At 45.4% G+C, this 19,205-nt stretch overlaps 1 protein-coding gene across 4 annotated transcripts in view; it reads left to right on the top strand.

Moving 5' to 3' along the window:
- LOC126469873 (exocyst complex component 1) overlaps positions 1-19,205 on the top strand; it is a 273,287-nt gene that overhangs the window by 202,874 nt on the left and 51,208 nt on the right. For all 4 annotated transcript variants that reach the window (XR_007586087.1, XM_050097195.1, XM_050097194.1 and 1 more), the window contains one exon: positions 12,413-12,623. Coding sequence is in view for 3 of the 4 variants with exons in the window: in XM_050097195.1 (XP_049953152.1) it covers positions 12,413-12,623 (211 nt within the window). In the remaining variant the exon portion in view is untranslated. The remainder of the gene's footprint in view (positions 1-12,412; positions 12,624-19,205) is intronic.

Here is a 19,205-nt window from a genome sequence, read left to right as displayed (position 1 = left end):
TGAACTGCAGTTGGTAATCACCAAAGTTAGATTTCCACAAGCAAAAAGCATGTGTGTTTCACAGTACAGAAAGCTGGCTGAAGCCAGAGATAAATTCTGCCGAGATTTTTACAGAAGCACAGACGGTGTTTAGAAAGGATAGATTGCATGCAATGGGTGGTGGTGTGTTTGTCGCTGTTAGTAGTCGTTTATCCTGTAGTGAAGTAGAAGTGGTTAGTTCCTGTGAATTATTATGGGTGGAGGTTACACTCAACAACTGAGCTAGGTTAATAGTTGGCTCCTTTTACTGACCTCCCGACTCAGCAGCATTAGTGGCAGAACAACTGAGAGAAAATTTGGAATACATTTCACATACATTTTCTCAGCATGTTATAGTCTTAGGTGGAGATTTCAATTTACCAGATATAGACTGGGACACTCAGATGTTTAGGACTGGTGGTAGGGACAGAGCATCAAGTGACATTATACTGAGTGCACTATCCGAAAATTACCTCGAGCAATTAAACAGAGAACCGACTCGTGGAGATAACATCTTGGACCTACTGATAACAAACAGACACGAACTTTTCGACTCTGTAAGTGCAGAACGGGGAATCAGTGATCATAAGGCCGTTGCAGCATCCCTGAATATAGAAGTTAATAGGAATATGAAAAAAGGAAGGAAGGTTTATCTGCTTAGCAAGATTAATGGAAGGCAGATTTCAGACTACCTAACAGATCAAAATGAAAATTTCTGTTCTGACACTGACAATGTTGAGTGTTTATGGAAAAAGTTCAAGGCAATTGTAAAATGCGTTTTAGACAGGTACGTGCTGAGTAAAACTGTGAAGGATGGGAAGAACCCACCGTGGTTCAACAACAAAGTTAGGAAACTACTGCGAAAGCAAAGACAGCTTCACTCCAAGTTTAAACGCAGCTAAACCTCTCAGACAAACAGAAGCTAAACCACGTCAAAGTTAGCGTAAGGAGGGCTATGCGTGAAGTGTTCAGTGAATTCGAAAGTAAAATTCTGTGTACCGACTTGACACAAAATCCTAGGAAGTTCTGGTCTTGCGTTAAATCAGTAAGTGGCTCGAAACAGCGTATCCAGACACTCCGGGATGATGATGGCATTGAAACAGAGGATGACATGCGTAAAGCTGAAATACTAAACACCTTTTTCCAAAGCTGTTTCACAGAGAAAGACCGCACTGCAGTTCCTTCTCTAAATCCTCGCATGAACGAAAAAATGGCTGACATCGAAATAAGTGTCCAAGGAATAGAAAAGCAACTGAAATCACTTAACAGAGGAAAGTCCACTGGACCTGACGGGATACCAATTTGATTCTACACAGAGTACGCGAAAGAACTTGCCCCCCTTCTAACAGCCGTGTACCACAAGTCTCTAGAGCAATGGAAGGTTCCAAATGATTTGAAAAGAGTGCAGGTAGTTCCAGTTTTCAAGAAGGGTCGTCGAGCAGATGCGCAAAACCATAGACCTATATCTCTGACGTCAATCTGTTGTAGAATTATAGAACATGTTTTTTGCTCGAGTATCATGTCGTTTTTGGAAACCCAGAATCTACTCTGTAGGAATCAACATGGATTCAGGAAACAGTGATCGTGTGAGACCCAACTCGCTTTATTTGTTCATGAAACCCAGAAAATATTAGATACAGGCTCCCAGGTAGATGCTATTTTCCTTGACTTCCGGAAGGCGTTTGATACAGTTCCGCACTGTCACCTGATAAACAAAGTAAGAGCCTACGGAATATCAGACCAGCTGTGTGGCTGGATTTAAGAGTTTTTAGCAAACAAAACACAGCATGTTGTTATCAATGGAGAGACGTCTACAGACATTAAGGTAACCTCTGGCATGCTACAGGGGAGTGTTATGGGACCATTGCTTTTCACAATATATATAAATGACCTAGTAAATAGTGTCGGAAGTTCCATGTGGCTTTTCGCGGATGATGATGTAGTATACATTAGAAAATTGTAGCGAAATGCAGGAAGATCTGCAGCGGATAGGCACTTGGTGCAAGGAGTGGCAACTGACCCTTAACATAGATAAATGTAATGTATTGCGAGTACATAGAAAGAAGGATCCTAGCGGAACAAACACTGGTAGCAGTTACTTCTGTAAAATATCTGGGAGTATGCGTGTGGAATGATTTGAAGTGGAATGATCATATAAAATTAATTGTTGGTAAGGCGGCTACCAGGTTGAGATTCATTGGGAGAGTCCTTAGAAAATGTAGTCCATCAACAAAGGAGGTGGCTTACAAAACACTCGTTCAACCTATACTTGAGTATTGATCATCAGTGTGGGACCCGTATCAGATCGGGTTGACAGAGGAGATAGAGAAGATCCAAAGAAGAGCGGTGCGTTTCGTCACAGGGTTATTTGGTAACCGTGATAGCGTTACGGAAATGTTTAGCAAACTCAAGTGGCAGACTCTGCAAGAGAGGCGCTCTGCATCGCGTTGTAGCTTGCTGTCCAGGTTTCGAGAGGGTGCGTTTCTGGATGAGGTATCGAATATATTGCTCCCCCCTACTTATACCTCCCGAGGAGATCACAAATGTAAAATTAGAGAGATTCAAGCGCACATGGAGGCTTTCAGACAGTCGTTCTTCCCGCGAACCATACGCAACTGGAACAGAAAAGGGAGGTAATGACAGTGGCACGTAAAGTGTGGACACCGTTGGGTGGCTTGCGGAGTATAAATGTAGATGTAGATTTAGATGTACTTCCATAAAATAATCAAGACGGATAATTGACAAAAATTACTTACACACTGTAGACACAGTTGCCAACATTAGGAAAATAAGTAAGTGAGCCTATGTGGCTCATGTCACATACACTATCTGTATAGGATAAAAATGCATCATCTCATATGAGAACATGGCTTGAAAAAGCTAAATAAAGTACTCATTGCATTACCTGTATGTAATAGATGGAAATAAATATGGCGAAACTGGAGTCAGAGTTTCTACACGTGCCAGTAACGTGCACTGTACTGGTCAAAAACAGGCAGGAAGCAGCTTCAGTGTATTTACATCACTTCCGAACACTGTATGATGTAAATGTATTCCTGGGAAGGTATCTATGAAAGGAAATGGAGGCCAAGTTGGAGGTAAGGAATTCCTGGATGATAACCATGGTATGTTTTGGTTGGAGTGTGGAATGTTTTCTCTGGTATTTCAGCCCAACAAATTTGAATGCCCACTGGAAAAAATGGACTTAGACGGTCAATAGGCAGTTTCAGTACCTGTGAAGCACTGCAGTTGCCCACATAGCACTAACGCTAATTGCTCACATGAATGCTTCAGCTGGTATGTCTCGTCATGGCCGAGATAAATACAGCTGCACAGCCAGCAATTAATCAGTGTGGTATTCACCTGTGTTGTGTATAGTTGCCATCATACCTGTCGATTTTCTCATCACAGTATCGCATGGTATTGGTTTCTTGCTTGGTCTTGCTTTAGAATCTGTTTGCTTGTCATTATCTTGTCTGTCTCATGTTATCCACATGAACATCTTGCCTATGAGACTTTCTGATGACCTACTCAAGTCCTTTCCAACTTCGGTCTTAAATTAGTTCTTCCCACATCGCCAGAGATTCTCCCACCTTGTGGCTCCCACAGTCACGGTTGGTTCAGTGTTGGATTTTGGATGGAGTGATTGGTGGCAAAAAGAGGAGGAGGAGGAGGAGAAGAAGAAGAAGGAGAAGAAGGGGGGGGGGGGGGGGGAGAGAGAGAGAGAGAGAGAGAGAGAGAGAGAGAGAGAGAGCATGATTAATCTTGAGGCCTTTGGATAGGACTGATATTTACAATCATAGTTGTAGGTAATAGAATTAAGAGTGAATTAGGCATGTTCTGCAATGTCAATATGGAAATGACTATTCTATTGCTGATTGAAGTGTGATAATCATGCCCTTCAGAGATGCACAGAAAAAATGACGGTAACAAAAAATGTAAAATATTATTTTTATCAATTGCTTTTGGTGTTACTTCTGTGGCTGCAGGAGTTATGTAAAAAAAGAAAACAAACTGCCTTCAGTCAAAAATTTTGATTTTATTTCAGCACATGATGCATTTCAAGCCCTGGGGGCATCTTCAGATGCTTGATCAGTTTATACCATTTTTTGACTTCGTGTTAATACTGGTCCTGTTAATACTCACCAGTCCCCAGCTCAGGAAACTTGGTTTTGCTAAACCCAGTACTCATTTTGGTATGACCCGGGATGCACATGTGGCTTATTGAATGCTACTGTAGCACCAAGCATTATCCCCCAATGATTCACACAATAAAATTAAATGTATATGGGTAATAATCAAAAGATAAACTATGAAATCAGGCATGTGGAGTGTGCAGAATTTATTGGTTCAAATGGCTCTGAGCTCTGTGGGACTTAACTTCTGAGGTCATCAGTCCCATAGAACTTAGAACTACTTAAACTTAACTAACCTAAGGACATCACACACATCCATACGCCCCCTGCGGGTTCGGGGGAAGAATAGGCCCGCGGTATTCCTGCCTGTCGTAAGAGGCGACTAAAAGGAGTCTCAAACGTTTCGGCCTTCTGTGATGGTCCCCTCTTGGGTTTGACCTCCTTTTTTCTTCCAAATTTCCGTCGTCAGTGCGTGCCATTTGGGGAAGGACACCTTACGTGGTGTTTTTCTATTGGTCCATCATGCTCCACCATCTTGCATGTTACCTATTGTCGTGTGGGGGGTGGGGGGGGGGGGAGTACGCCCAACATCTTCTGGGTTGTCTCCTTCTCGCCTTGTGCACACTCTTCTTCTTAGCGCCTACGACAACTGTGGACCCTTTCAACACCTAAAATCCAGCACGGTAGCCAGTCCGTTGTGGTGGGGTCGTCATGTACCCTCTTGGTGGTAGCCCCCTGACCACGCAGGGATCGCACTACAGATGCCAGAGCTGTTTCCTCCCCATGCATGCCAAGGAGTATGTGCCCATCTTGTCTGGGGCACGGGGACTCCAGGCAACGGGATATCGGCCAGGTACCCGTTGCTTTGGCTGGGTGGCGCCCTTGGGGAGAGCCCTCGTTCGGAGTAGGTGGCATCTGGGCGGATGTGGCGCAATGAAGCGCAATAAATCACACCAAGCTGGTGGTCGCACGGCCACCAGCGTCTCTAAGCGTGGTAGAGTCGACTTTGATGCTGCACAATATGACCCTCAGTCGTTCCCCTCGTTGGCTGCGCCATGGGAGGGACGCCGATCTAGTGCCAAGCGGGAGCCTTACGTACCACAATACCTTGTCTGCAGCAGGACTGATGGTGACTCCTTTCTTATGACGAAGCCTCTGTTTTTTGTGCAACACCTGGAGGATAAGTTTGGGGAAGTGGCGGGGTTGTCTAAAATGAGGAATGGGTCCATCCTCCTCAAGACGTCCTCCCCAGCCCAGTCACGAGCGTTGCTCTTGTGCGATAAGCTGGGTGACGTCCCTGTTACCGTCACTCCCCACAGTAGCTTAAATATGGTCCAGGGCATTATTTATCATCGTGACCTCTTGTTACAATCCGATGACGAGCTGAGAGCCGACTTGGAACGACGTGGCGTCCATTTTGTCCGTCGTGTGCATAGAGGGCCCAAGGCTAACAGGGTGGCCACCGGTGCCTTTATCTTGGCCTTCGAGGGTGATGTCTTGCCCGAGAAGGTCAAGGTAATGGTTTACCGTTGCGACGTGAAGCCATACGTCCCTCCCCCGATGCGGTGCTTCCAGTGCTGGAAGTTTGGGCATATGTCCTCCCGTTGCCCTTCCAGCGCTACATGTCGAGATTGCGGACGCCCCTCTCATCCCGATTCTCCATGTGCGCCCCCGCCTGTATGTGTCAACTGTGGGGAGCACCACTCTCCATGCTCGCCGGATTGCCCCGTTCTTCATAAGGAGCGGAAGATGACGGAATGTAAGACCCTGGACCGGCTTACTTATCGAGAGGCAAAACTGAAATATGAAAGGTTGTATCCTGCTTCTCTTCGACCATCTTATGCTGCAGCCACGTTATCGTCGCCCACGCGAGCGACGGTTGTCGCCTCATCTGTGCCGCCTTCAGTGGGCCCTCGGGGCCGTGTATCTCTGTCTGCCCCCCTCGTGCCTGGGGGCAAGCCTTCCTCTGTTGCCCCCTTAGCGGTTGGGGGCAAACCCTCTTCTGTCGCTCCCCCCAAGCTTACTTCGGGAGTGACATCTGCTCCACAACCGGGAGGCTCGATTCCTCCCCCTCCTTCTCCGGCGGCGTTGCCTCCGCCGGTTCCTCTCTCGCGGAAGGGGTCCCTCGGGGCTCTCCCTTCCTCCGTTTCTTCTCCTTCCCAGCCAGATGTCAGCCAGTGGCTGAAGGTTCCGCCACCTGCTGGTCGTAGGGCTTCTGCGTCGTCGTCAGCCTCCGACGCTCCTTCAGAGAAGCTCTCCCAGCCCTCTCACCCTGAGGGCAGACGCGAGAAGAAGGAACGGAATGTGTCCAAGAAGAAGGACGTTCCGGCGGTTTCAGCACCGCCTGCTGTCCATAGTCCTGGCTCCGGGGATGAGGTGGAGATCCTCGCCTCTGCCGCGGATCTCGCCATCACGGAACCCTTGGGGGCCTCTCCTATGGACTCAGCTGACTCTCCCCCGGTGGCGGCAGTTGGCTCTGAAGTGCTGTCTGCCTCTTAGTCGCAGTCACGCCCTCCCAGTCCCTTCCTGCTTCCATTCTCCAATGGAACTGCGGCGGTTATTTCCGCCACCTGCCTGAGCTCCGAATGCTTCTGCGTGATTCCCCTGTTCTCTGCATTGCTGTGCAGGAAACCTGGTTTCCTGCACTGCGGACCCCCGCTCTTCGCGGTTATCGGGGATACTATAAGAACCGTGCTGCCTGTCAACGAGCGTCAGGTGGGGTTTGCCTCTTTGTTCACCACTCTGTCTGTAGCTCGCCAGTACCCCTTCAGACGCCTTTAGAGGCAGTTGCTGCCAGGGTTGAGCTCTCGCCGGCTATTACTATTTGCTCTGTTTACATTCCTCCAGATGGGGAGCTCCCCCGACATGTCTTGGCTGCGCTGCTGGCTCAACTCCCGCCACCGTTGCTGCTTCTGGGCGATTTCAATGCCAATAACCCTCTATGGGGTGGGACTGTCTCAGATGACCGCGGTCGGGCCGTGGAGCATTTGTTGGCTCAGCTCGACCTTAGCCTCTTAAACACCGGTGCTCCCACGCATTTCAGTGTGGCCCATGGCTCGTTCTCGGCCATAGATCTCTCTATTTGCAGCCCCGGACTTGTCCCATCCCTCCACTGGAGAGTGCATCCTGACCTGTGTGGTAGTGACCATTTTCCCATCTATTTGTCTCTACCCCAGTGTCATTCTTCTGGGCGCCTGCCCCGCTGGGCTCTCCGCAGGGCTGACTGGCCAGCTTTTACTTCCGCTGCAACCATTGAGTCTCCCCCACAGGGTGACATTGACGAGGTGGTCCGTGTTTTCACCACGTCCATCATTTCAGCGGCCGAGGCTTCCATCCCCCGTTCTTCTGGCCTCCCTCGGAGGAAGGCTGTCCCCTGGTGGTCGCCGGAGATTGCTGAGGCTATTCGCGACCGTAGGCGGGCTCTCCAGCGTCATAGGCGGCACCCGTCTCTGGAGACCCTCATCGCCTTTAAAAGGCTCCGTGCCTTCGCCCGTCGTCTTATTTAACGGCGTAAGCAGGAGTGCTGGGAGAGGTACGTCTCATCCCTGGGCTCCCGTGTCTCCCCCTTGCTCGTGTGGTCCCGGATCCGGCGGATTTATGGATCCCAGACCCCTATGGGTGTCCCTGGGCTCTCCTTGGACGGCGCTGTCTGCACGGACGCTGCCGCCATTGCTGAACGGCTAGCCGCGCACTTTGCTCAGAGCTCTGCGACTGCAACTTATCCCCCCGCCTTTCGCTCTCTAAAGGAGCGAGCCGAGCGGACGCCGTTCTCATTCCACACGCGTCATTCTGAACAATACAACGCTCCTTTCAGCGAGAGGGAATTCCTTGCTGCCCTCGCCGAGTGCCCTGATACAGCACCAGGACCGGACTGCATCCACGCACAGATGCTGAAGCATCTCTCCAGGGACTGCCAGAGACACATTCTCGCGATATTTAATCGCATTTGGAGCGAAGGCGTGTTCCCGTCGCAATGGCGGGAGGGTGTTATTGTCCCCATCTTGAAACCTGGTGCGGACCCACTGGCGGTGGACAGCTATCGTCCCATTACCCTCACCAACGTTTTGTGCAAATTGCTCGAACGTATGGTGGGGCGGCGTTTGTGTTGGGTCCTTGAGTCGCGCGGTCTCCTCACTCCATCCCAGGGTGGCTTCCGTCGGGGCCGGTCTGCAGTGGACAATTTCGTGCGGCTGGAATCTGCTGTCCGTACGGCTTTTGCCCGACGTCAGCATCTTGTTGCTGTATTTTTCGATCTGCGGAAGGCGTATGACACCACATGGAGGCATCACATCCTCGCCACGTTGCATGGGTGGGGTCTTCGTGGTCGGCTCCTGGCTTTTCTTCAAAGCTTTTTATTGCGCCGCTCTTTCCGGGTGCAAGTCGGTGCCACCTCTAGTTCCTCTTATATACAGGAAAATGGGGTCCCGCAGGGCTCGGTGTTGAGCGTCTCCTTATTTTTAGTGGCCATTAATGGTTTGGCTGCAGCAGTGGGGTCGTCGGTGTCTCCTTCTTTGTATGCCGACGACTTCTGCATCTCATTTAGCTCCACGACTACGGGAGTCGCCGAACGCAGGCTGCAAGTCGCCGTTTGCAAGGCAGCATCATGGGCTCTGACTCATGGTTTTCAGTTCTCTGCTGCCAAGACTCGGGTTATGCACTTCTGCAGGCGTCGGACGGTCCACCCTCATCCTGAACTTTACCTCGACGGCCACCTGCTTGAAGTGGTGGACACTTGCCGCTTCTTGGGACTCGTGTTTGATGCCCGGCTCACATGGGTTCCTCATATTACTCAGCTGAAGCAAAAATGCTGGCGGCACCTCAACGCCCTCCGCTGCCTTAGCCACACGTCTTGGGGTGCGGATCGCTGCACGCTGCTGCGATTGTACAGAGCCCTTGTGCAGTCTCGGCTTGATTATGGGAGCCTGGCCTATGGGTCTGCATCACCCTCAGTGTTGAAGTTGTTAGACCCCATACACCACTGTGGGGTCAGGCTTGCAACTGGCGCTTTTCGTACGAGCCCCATGGATAGTCTACTGGTGGAGGCCGGGGTTCCCCCGCTGCGGATTCGCCGCCATCGACTGCTCGCCGACTATGCTGTCCACATGCATTGCTCGCCAGGCCATCCCAATCGTCGCCTGCTTTTCCCTGCCATGGTCTTCCATCTGCCCGAACGGCGACCTAGGTCCGGGCTTTCCGTCGCTGTCCGCGTTCAGTCCCTGCTGTCGGAATTGGGTTCATTCCCTCTTCCGCCTCCCTTCCGGGTCCGTGCACCTACGCCTCCCTGATGTTTGTCCCGGCCGTCCGTCCGTCTGGACTTGGCACAGGGACCCAAGGACTCGGTTCCGCCTGTGGCCCTCCGTCGCCATTTTCTTGCTCTCCTCGCCTCATTTTCGGACTGTGAGACTGTCTACACTGATGGTTCCCTGGTTGATGGTCGCACTGCCTACTCTTTTGCTCATGCTGCTCATGTTGAGCAGCGCTCCTTGCCGGCTGGCTGCAGTATTTTTACTGCAGAGCTGGTGGCCATATTGCGCGCTCTTGAGCATATGCGTTTCTGCTCAGGTAGGTCCGTCGTGATCTGCAGTGACTCCCTGAGCAGCATTCAGGCCATCGACCGCTGCTATCCCTCCTCTCCTCTGGTGTCCTCCATTCAGGAGACTGTTTCCGCCATTGCCCGTTCTGGTCGTTCGGTGGTCTTGGTTTGGACGCCCGGTCATGTTGGCATCCCAGGGAACGAACGTGTAGACAGGCTGGCCAAGGGGGCGATCGACGCCCCGGCTTTGGAGGTCGGCCTTACGGCTCGCGACCAGCAGCTGGTGTTGCGCCGTAAGCTGATTGGGATGTGGGCTGCTGAGTGGCGTGGCATGACAGCCCCGAATAAACTGCGGGCTGTCAAGGGGACGACCGATGTGTGGCGTTCCTCCCTGCGGGCTTCTCGCAGGGACTCGGTAGTCCTGTGTCGGCTGCGCATCGGCCATACATACCTGACGCACGGCCATCTGTTGCATCAGGAGGATCCCCCCTTGTGTCGGTGTGGGTCCCGGCTGACGGTCGGCCACATTTTGCTGGAGTGTCCTCGACTGCGCACACTCCGGCAATCTTTTAATCTCCCGGGCACTTTGGCTTTGGTTTTATCCGACGATGCCTCCATGGCTGACAATGTTTTACATTTTATCCGTAGTAGTCGTTTTTATGGTTCGATTTAGGGAGGTCCTGCGCCTTTCCCTTTCTGTGTCTTTTGTCCTTGTGTCTGTTGCTGTTCTGGTGTGCCGTCAGATGGTTGACTCTTTCCCTTTTTTTCTCATGGTCAGTCAACCAGTCTCCGGCCATCCTCCTTTCTTCTGTTTCTTTCTGTCTGGTGTTCCTCTGTCCTGTTCTTGTCTGTAGTGTTTCTTGCTGCATTTGTGTTCTTTTAGCGCCTGGGGGGACGTCTCCTCCCCCTTTGGTTTTTATCTGCTCCGTAGATTTTCGGCTCGCCTGATTTTCGAATGGGGGACTGATGACCTTCGCTGTTTAGTCCCCCTTAAACATCCCAACAACCACCACCACATCCATACCCGAGGAAGGATTCGAACCTGTGACCGTAGCGGTCGCACAGTGCCAGACTGTAGCGCCTACAACCGCTCGGCCATCCCAGCCGGCAGAATTTATTATTAACAAAAACAGCCAAATATTAAATAATAGCTGTCAGGAAATCAAAATATTTAAAAATCACTTCCTTGAAGTAGTTCAAAAGATTGACATGGATAGTGCAAATGCTAAAGCTTGATAATATCGCATGTGTTGGATAACAAGTTGTGGTCAATAAAAGGGAATGCAAGACTGTGGTGCTGCTACTTCTGAGCAATTGAAAGTGATGAAGTCTACTTAACATGTCTTCGAATAGGCCACAGCCCTCTGATACATAGCTTCAGTCTTAGACGTAAAGACTTGAACATTTTGTGATTCTTGTGGCATACCAATTACAGTATGCTACTTTTTAACTGAGTGTATTTCATATCATTGCTAAAGATGAGATGAATGTGGCCTGTGTTTTAAGATCCTGTGTTGTGGCTGACCTACCTAAACTGTCAGGTAGGAGATTTTATGTGTGCAGAGTGTAGTTCACTCATTGAATTACTATGGAAGTGATTGGCTAAACACCATTTCCTGGCCTGGTGTTTCATGTCTTTTCAAGCCTGGAAGTTGTATTTTACTAGTTCATCATATGACATAGTGTGTGTTAACTGTCTTTGGTTTAGTTCACTTGAGTGTGATTGTGTGTACAAATTTTTGAGAGAGCAAATGTGACATTGCCTAGCTTTTGGCATGTCAGTATTTTATGAGGGCATAGATGCAGTGATGTTAAGCAGTGTAAGCAAAGAATTTCTGTAACTGCCATATACTATGTTCATGCACAATAATAGCTAACCATTCCTCTTAACCACTGCAAATTCAATGAAAGATTTTCCAGGTACACATCAACCAGTAATGGTAATTAAGGTTGTGAGAGAAAATTGTGACCACATTTTATTTTCTCCTTTTACACTCACAGAGATTTATTTTTCATTGTAATCGAATTTCAGAAACTGTATCAGTAACCAAATGTTCTAAAATGAAATCCATCATTAATATTAATTCTTTTGCTGTTCGTTTCTGCATCACTTCAAACCAACTTGATCCATTATGACATCAAAATTTAAATTTTGGAAGAGAGCATTAAAAAAAAAAAAAAATTAGTTTGTTGTGATAACTAGCACTCTGACTGATTACGGACTGGGAAACATTTCTGTGACACACAAACAAAATGGCAGAAGGTGAGATCCAACTTCAAACTCATTAGTGGATGCTTTCATATACTGCACTAATTCGTGTTTATAATTGCTTTGTAGTAATCAAATCTTGCACAGTGTATTGATGTTCTATATTCTGTTAAATATGTGTAAAACAACATAAGCAATGTGGAAGAGACATATTTAAGCCAAAACTAGGTAGCAGGATTGATTATAATGTCAAAATTCATTAGGAAAAAATTTATCCTCATATGTAACGTGTGTTTTTATTTGTTTTACTTTTGTCGAAGAAGAAGAAGAAGAAGAAGAAGAAGAAGAAGAAGAACAACAACAACAACAACAAGAAACATGAACACAAACTGTGTGGTTGTCTATGAAATAGCTAGAGAAAATAAAATATGAAGATTTTTCTGTATTATGTTTCTTGCAAGTTACTTGTATGTCTAATAAGTTTCTAGTTCATGAGCAATTGTTATTTCATTTCAGCTACTGTATGTATGTATTGGTACGTCTAAGTCAGCATGTGATGTCCGCCCAAGACACCGGATCGTTTCTTAGTATGACTTTTGCATCAGCTTTGGTTCAAGTGAAAAGAAGCTTTGATCGTTTTATGATGGCACAGTTGAAATCTATAGAGGAAGCACGTGTAAACCGTAAAAGCAAATGTGGGATTTTGCCATATGTAGATAACTTTGAGGTAATGATTTAGTACTATCAGTTTATTTGTATTTGTGATCTTTTGGTCATTTTAGCTTAGATTTGCTATTTATAGAATAATGCTGAAGGTACAAAATCTTGAGAACAAAGTATAATGAAAGCATTATGTAACACATAATCATCAACGGTTAATGTGGCAGTTAAGTGGATCTGTTGTATATATATGTCTCTACCACAAGAATGTGCAACTGTTCTGATTAGAACAAGTGTATTGCTATCAGTACTTTCAATTTGTGAGCTGTGTTTAAACCATACAGTTAACATGCATATGAACTGGAGACAAATGTTCCTATCTTTTTTATCTTAAAGACAGAATTTTTCATTATTCTGGAAGATGTTCCTCTGGCTAAGCATTGAAAAATGTTCTTTGTGCTTGGTGGGGCAATGGACTGTTTTGTATTGTTTTCAAGAATTGCTTGGTAGGAAATTTCATGAAAATTGGATAGTGCACACAGAAGTCCATTTCTACACTATTATGATCTTCAAATTTAAGCTCCCTTTTGTCTCATTCCTCCTGCTACAAAAGCATCTACACACTCGTTAAGTAGTTTATGAGAATGCAAGTAAACAGAATCATTCAAATCGGGTGATATTTCTATGGTTAGACTTCCCATCATTGTAAAGGCACTAAATTGCAGCATGATTTGCTTGTACTCTATAGTATAAATCTCTGGTACACAGGCTGTGGACACCAGTGTGATCTGTCAACTAGAGGTAATGCTACTGATATGTTGTCAATAATTAGCACTATAGTTGGAGCCGTGGACAATGGTGGTCGAGTTTAGGCTTGTTGTGCGCACCTACGTCACGCACACTCCAACAGCCAATGAGCATTCAGTAGTGTTCTGAGCACTCTGCTCTCAATGCCGTAGCTAATGCAAGCATTAAATGTGCTCATAGCAAGTTGTTTAGTGAATTTCTATTTGATTTGTTGCAAGTTGTCGTCGCTGATAGTGGCGGTAAGTGATAAATTCTGCAGAAACAAGTGAGAGACATAATTCGCTGGATACATGCTTCCTTCAAGCAGAAAGCACATGCATACATGTACTGGAACTGTTGCTTGGAATCATCAACAATGCTATTCCTGTCTGTGCCTCGACATGTGTGAACCGCCATTATTCGTGGATCGGACTATAATAGATTAAAACTGAAGATTGCTAAGACCATTTCAGCATTTTCGTAGTATTGGTTAAACAATGTCACTTGATTTGGAAATTCATTGTTACTGCTTCTCAGTCATTAAAATATGAATGTTTGTGGTCAGGTACACCAATAAACTGCGTCTTGATGGTTGGTGATTGATCTCACTGAAAAATCTACAGGTGACACAACTTCAGTCATGTTGGGGAGGGATTTGAATTTTGCAGAGGAAATGTGGAGGGAAACATGCCAGGTTATGATTAGAACATGTCTATCCAAGATCTTTACCTCACTGACAGAGGAATCAGCTGTGTGTTCTCCTACCTGTTTACAAAGGCAGTGGCACAGTTTTGCTGAATTGGTATCACTACTAAGTAAGATGCAGAAACCTTCAAATGATCTGAATTACTGCAGATCCAGTGAAGATCCAATTAAAATGGTGAATAGAAAAATAAATGCCCTCTTCTCCTTCTAATGAGAACACCCTCAGATTATTTCTTAATAAGTCTGATATTTTAGTGAGTTCTGATGGAGTCTCCCTGTGTTCACTGACCGAGTCATTGTACCTAATTGTGTTTAAGTTTGGCAACAAACTGAACAATTTATTTTAACATGGCAAACTTAACATACTTTTTATTTAAAAACCAGTTTTTTGAAGAGACTAATTATGTGGTCTTGTGGAGTTTCTTTGTCCTCTTTTGTCACTTATCATTTTTCAGGGGATTTTGAGCAACAAATCCTGTAGACAGCATTATTGAAACATTCTTTCTTCATAAGTATGTGGATGATGCCCAGTTTATTTGGTGTCACAGCAATGAGAATTTGCACATCTTATTTTTCACAGAGTTATTATATCCCAGACATATGAGCAGCTATGATCTGATCTAGAACAGTGAGGCATACATTTTGTTTTGCACACACAAAAAGATGTAAAAGATAAGTGAATAGATACAGGTGCTTTCATCTCAGTCTTTGAAGGAAATGCCTTCCCAGAAAAAGTTGAATTTATGGTGCATAGATTTGATGTAAAATCTTCCTTCACACCACTCACGAGGTGCTTCCCATATTTCTGGGTTGGACACATGCTATCCCATTGCACAGCAGAATCAAAATTGAGAAATTGTGAATGATAACTTCATGACAGATCTAAAAAAAATCAATGATTAACAATCTGTCATATCCTGAGGTAAGAAAAAAGTTATGAATATCAGCATGGGGTAGACATGACAGCAAATTTTGTGAAAGTTGCAGCTATCACCTCACCAACCCAATGTTTTCAAAATTGTCTCTACCATCTGCTGTAAACCATGAATATGCAACCATATTGAAAAATTATTCTAAAGAGAGACATCCATCTCCACTGATTGCCATTGTTACAGAACCAACAGGAGCCACCTAGCTTATACAGCAGAAGACACTTCAAATCCCTCCAGTGTCACAAGAGAGAAAGACATACTCCATGATATCTTCCTCCCAAATGCAATAGATCCACAGTCAAATACTACCCAGTAGATAAAAGAGACTAAGAAATCAGGCTGTATAACTGTTGGATCATCATCTTGGTTGGAAAAATTATACGAAGGAAAACAGCAAAAAGAGAAAAGGAAGAAAAAATGGAAACACAAGAAAGTAACAAAACCAAGAACAAATTAATCAGTTCTGCCAGAGCTGGAATCCTCCCTGAAAGAAGAATATAGTTGATATATAGACACAATGCCAATGACACTTCACAAATTGACAGATCAATACATATCACCTTCATCTTCACTGACTACACCTCCACCCCTTTTAGTGATTTTTTACAATGGAATTGTTGTGATTATTGTTGCCATCTGGAAGAAATGTGAGAACTGCTGACAAATTATCCTGTAATATTTATATAAGAACCATGATTTTTGAAAGACCATCTTCCTACTATTAGATAATACCACATATAAGGCAAAAAATAGAATAAAGACTGTGTGAACATCTCTGGTGTTAACACAGTAATTAAATCAAACACCTTCATTGAACAGATACCTTTGAACACTGCACTTGTAGGAATATGTATATTTAGTCAAACATCCTGTGTGTGTATGTCCTTCAACAGTCATCAGTCTTCTGGCTGGTTTGATGTACTCCACCACAAATTCCTCTCCCGTGCCAACCTTTTTATCTCAGAATAGCTCTTGCAAATTACATCCTCAATTATCTGCTGGATGTATCTCAGTCTCTGTCTTCCTATACAGTTTTTACCCTCTACAGCTCCCTCTGGTACCAGGGAAGCTATTTCCTGATGTCTTAACAGATGTCATGTCATCCTGTCCCTTCTTCTTGTCAGTGTTTTCCATGTTTCTTTTCCTTGCCTGTTCTTTGGAGTAACCCCTTACTCATCCAGTGCCAGTGTTACAACACTGTTTATGCCTAAGGCTAGATTTATTTCAAAACATTTCCTGACTTGAAGTCAATGGATTCCTATGTGCAGGGATATTTAAAAGTGTTAGAGCATTCCAGGCCTGTCATTAGTGCCAATGAACTCTGGGAGTACATATTCTTTATATCTTTGGCTTCCCTCTGACAACCATGCCTCCGTCCTTGCTACCCTCCCTGTTTTCCTTTCCCTGTTGCTTCATAACCTGGGTTGTGAGTAACTGAATCCATTTCCCTTCTTCCCTTTCTTTCCCCTCTCTCCTCCCTGATGAAGGAACATTTGTTCCGAAAGCTAGGAACGTAAATTTTCGGTTCCGTTTTTTGTGTATCTATCGGCTGTACTGAGCTGAGGTAAGTACTGGCCAGCCCCTCTGTCTCTTTGTTAGTATTTGTTTCACTTGTTGTAATTTGTTTGTCCTTAAGTGTATATCTGCACTTTGGATCCTCAGGGAATTTGTTATAAGGTGTTCATGTACTCAGTCATACTCTGTACTGTGTGTCCTAGAAGGATTGGTCAATGTCTAAGTACAGGGCTATTACAAATGATTGAAGCGATTTCATAAATTCACTGTAGCTCCATTCATTGACATATGGTCACGACACACTACAGATACGTAGAAAAACTCATAAAGTTTTGTTCGGCTGAAGCCGCACTTCAGGTTTCTGCCGCCAGAGCGCTCGAGAGCGCAGTGAGACAAAATGGCGACAGGAGCCGAGAAAGCGTATGTCGTGCTTGAAATGCACTCACATCAGTCAGTCATAACAGTGCAACGACACTTCAGGACGAAGTTCAACAAAGATCCACCAACTGCTAACTCCATTCGGCAATGGTATGCGCAGTTTAAAGCTTCTGGATGCCTCTGTAAGGGGAAATCAACGGGTCGGCCTGCAGTGAGCGAAGAAACGGTTGAACGCGTGCGGGCAAGTTTCACGCGTAGCCCACGGAAGTCGACGAATGAAGCAAGCAGGGAGCTAAACGTACCACAGCCGACGGTTTGGAAAATCTTACGGAAAAGGCTAAAGCAGAAGCCTTACCGTTTACAATTGCTACAAGCCCTGACAGCCGATGACAAAGTCAAATGCTTTGAATTTTCGGCGCGGTTGCAACAGCTCATGGAAGAGGATGCGTTCAGTGCGAAACTTGTTTTCGGTGATGAAGCAACATTTTTTCTTAATGGTGAAGTGAACAGACACAATGTGCGAATCTGGGCGGTAGAGAATCCTCACGCATTCGTGCAGCAAATTCACAATTCACCAAAAGTTAACGTGTTTTGTGCAATCTCACGGTTTAAAGTTTACGGCCCCTTTTTCTTCTGCGAAAAAAAGTTACAGGACATGTGTATCTGGACATGCTGGGAAATTGGCTCATGGCACAACTGGAGACCGACAGCGCCGACTTCATCTTTCAACAGGATGGTGCTCCACCGCACTTCCATCATGATGTTCGGCATTTCTTAAACATGAGATTGGAAAACCGATGGATCGGTCATGGTGGAGATTATGACCAGCAATTCATGTCATGGCTTCCACGCTCTCCCGACTTAACCCCATGCGATTTCTTTCTGTCGGGTTATGTGAAAGATTCAGTGTTTAAACCACCTCCTCTACCAAGAAACGTGCCAGAACTGCGAGCTCGCATCAACAATGCTTTCGAACTCATTGATGGGGACATGCTGCACCGAGTGTGGGAGGAACTTGATTATCGGCTTGATGTCTGCCGAATCACTAAAGGGGCACATATCGAACATTTGTGAATGCCTAAAAAAACTTTTTGAGTTTTTGTTATGTGTGTGCAAAGCATTGTGAAAATATCTCAAATGATAAAGTTATTGCAGAGCTGTGAAATCGCTTCAATCATTTGTAATAACCCTGTACATGACAGGAATGATCATTCGAAGCCGAATAAAAGCCTAGTAAACATGGCGTCTAAAATGCATACTTTAGGAGCTACGAGCACTACTTCATCTTTGAGACAGTCAAAAACTCTCTTTTACTGCAAACTCTTTGCTTTCCATATTTGAAGAGGAACTAGCATGGTGCAGAACAAGAGCTATGAGCACTTTTTCAGTGGAAGAGATGTGTTTCACAATAGCAAAGATGGACAATTGCTCATAGTCAATCAGGTATGCTTTTTAGAGCCCATGTTTACCATATATTGTTTTCTTGTTTTGTTCCATCCCACTGTCTCTTAAAATATGGAAAGCAAAGAGCTGGCACTAGAAGAGATTTGTTTCACATTATTGAAGATGAAGTAGTTCGCGTAGCTCTTAAGGTATCAGCTTTCATTTTATTAGGAGATTTTAATGCTTGTAGTCACACATGGGGCAATGAGATGATGATTAGTAGAGGGGAACTAATAGAGAGATTAATCTCAGTCTTGGCCTTTGCCTCATCTGTTCAGAAAGCCCAACACATCATTGCTACCTACGGCTCCTATTCTGCAATAGACCTGACAGTGTGCAGTCCAAACTTTGTACCTCTGATCCAGTGGAGTGTTTATGATGGCCTTTGCAATAGTGACCACTGCTCAATTAATGCACCAGTCCCAAATGTACAACAATGAGGTTTTACCATATTTATCACTACAAAGAGAAAAATGGGAAACCTTCACTGCTTAAATGCAGATCACAATAAATACAGTGAAGAAAATTGACAAAGTAGAGCAAGTCACATCAGAAACAATCATCCAAGCTGTGGACACTAAAATATGTTTCTTTTCTGGCACTCCTACAAAAAAGCCTGTCCATGGTGGTCCAAAGAGATTGCTGGTAGAAAGAGATTACTGATACCATATTGACAAAGAGCACTACAGTGACATAGGCACCACTTCTTTATCAAAAATTTAATTTCATTCAAAATATTATGGACAAAAGTGTCACCTAGTAAACAATGAAAGAGAAAATGTTGGGATCCAAATGTTTCTTCTGTGAAAGTACATACCTCACCTTCCCAAGTATGGGCCAAATTACAGAGTATTAGTGGTCATTAATACCTTAACAGAGGTCATTAATAC

This window comes from Schistocerca serialis, chromosome 3 (assembly GCF_023864345.2).
Source record: "Schistocerca serialis cubense isolate TAMUIC-IGC-003099 chromosome 3, iqSchSeri2.2, whole genome shotgun sequence".
NCBI classification, from domain to species: Eukaryota; Metazoa; Arthropoda; class Insecta; order Orthoptera; family Acrididae; genus Schistocerca; species Schistocerca serialis.
Note: the sequence above shows the minus strand (reverse complement) of the source record. Positions and strands in the feature narration are given on the sequence as shown.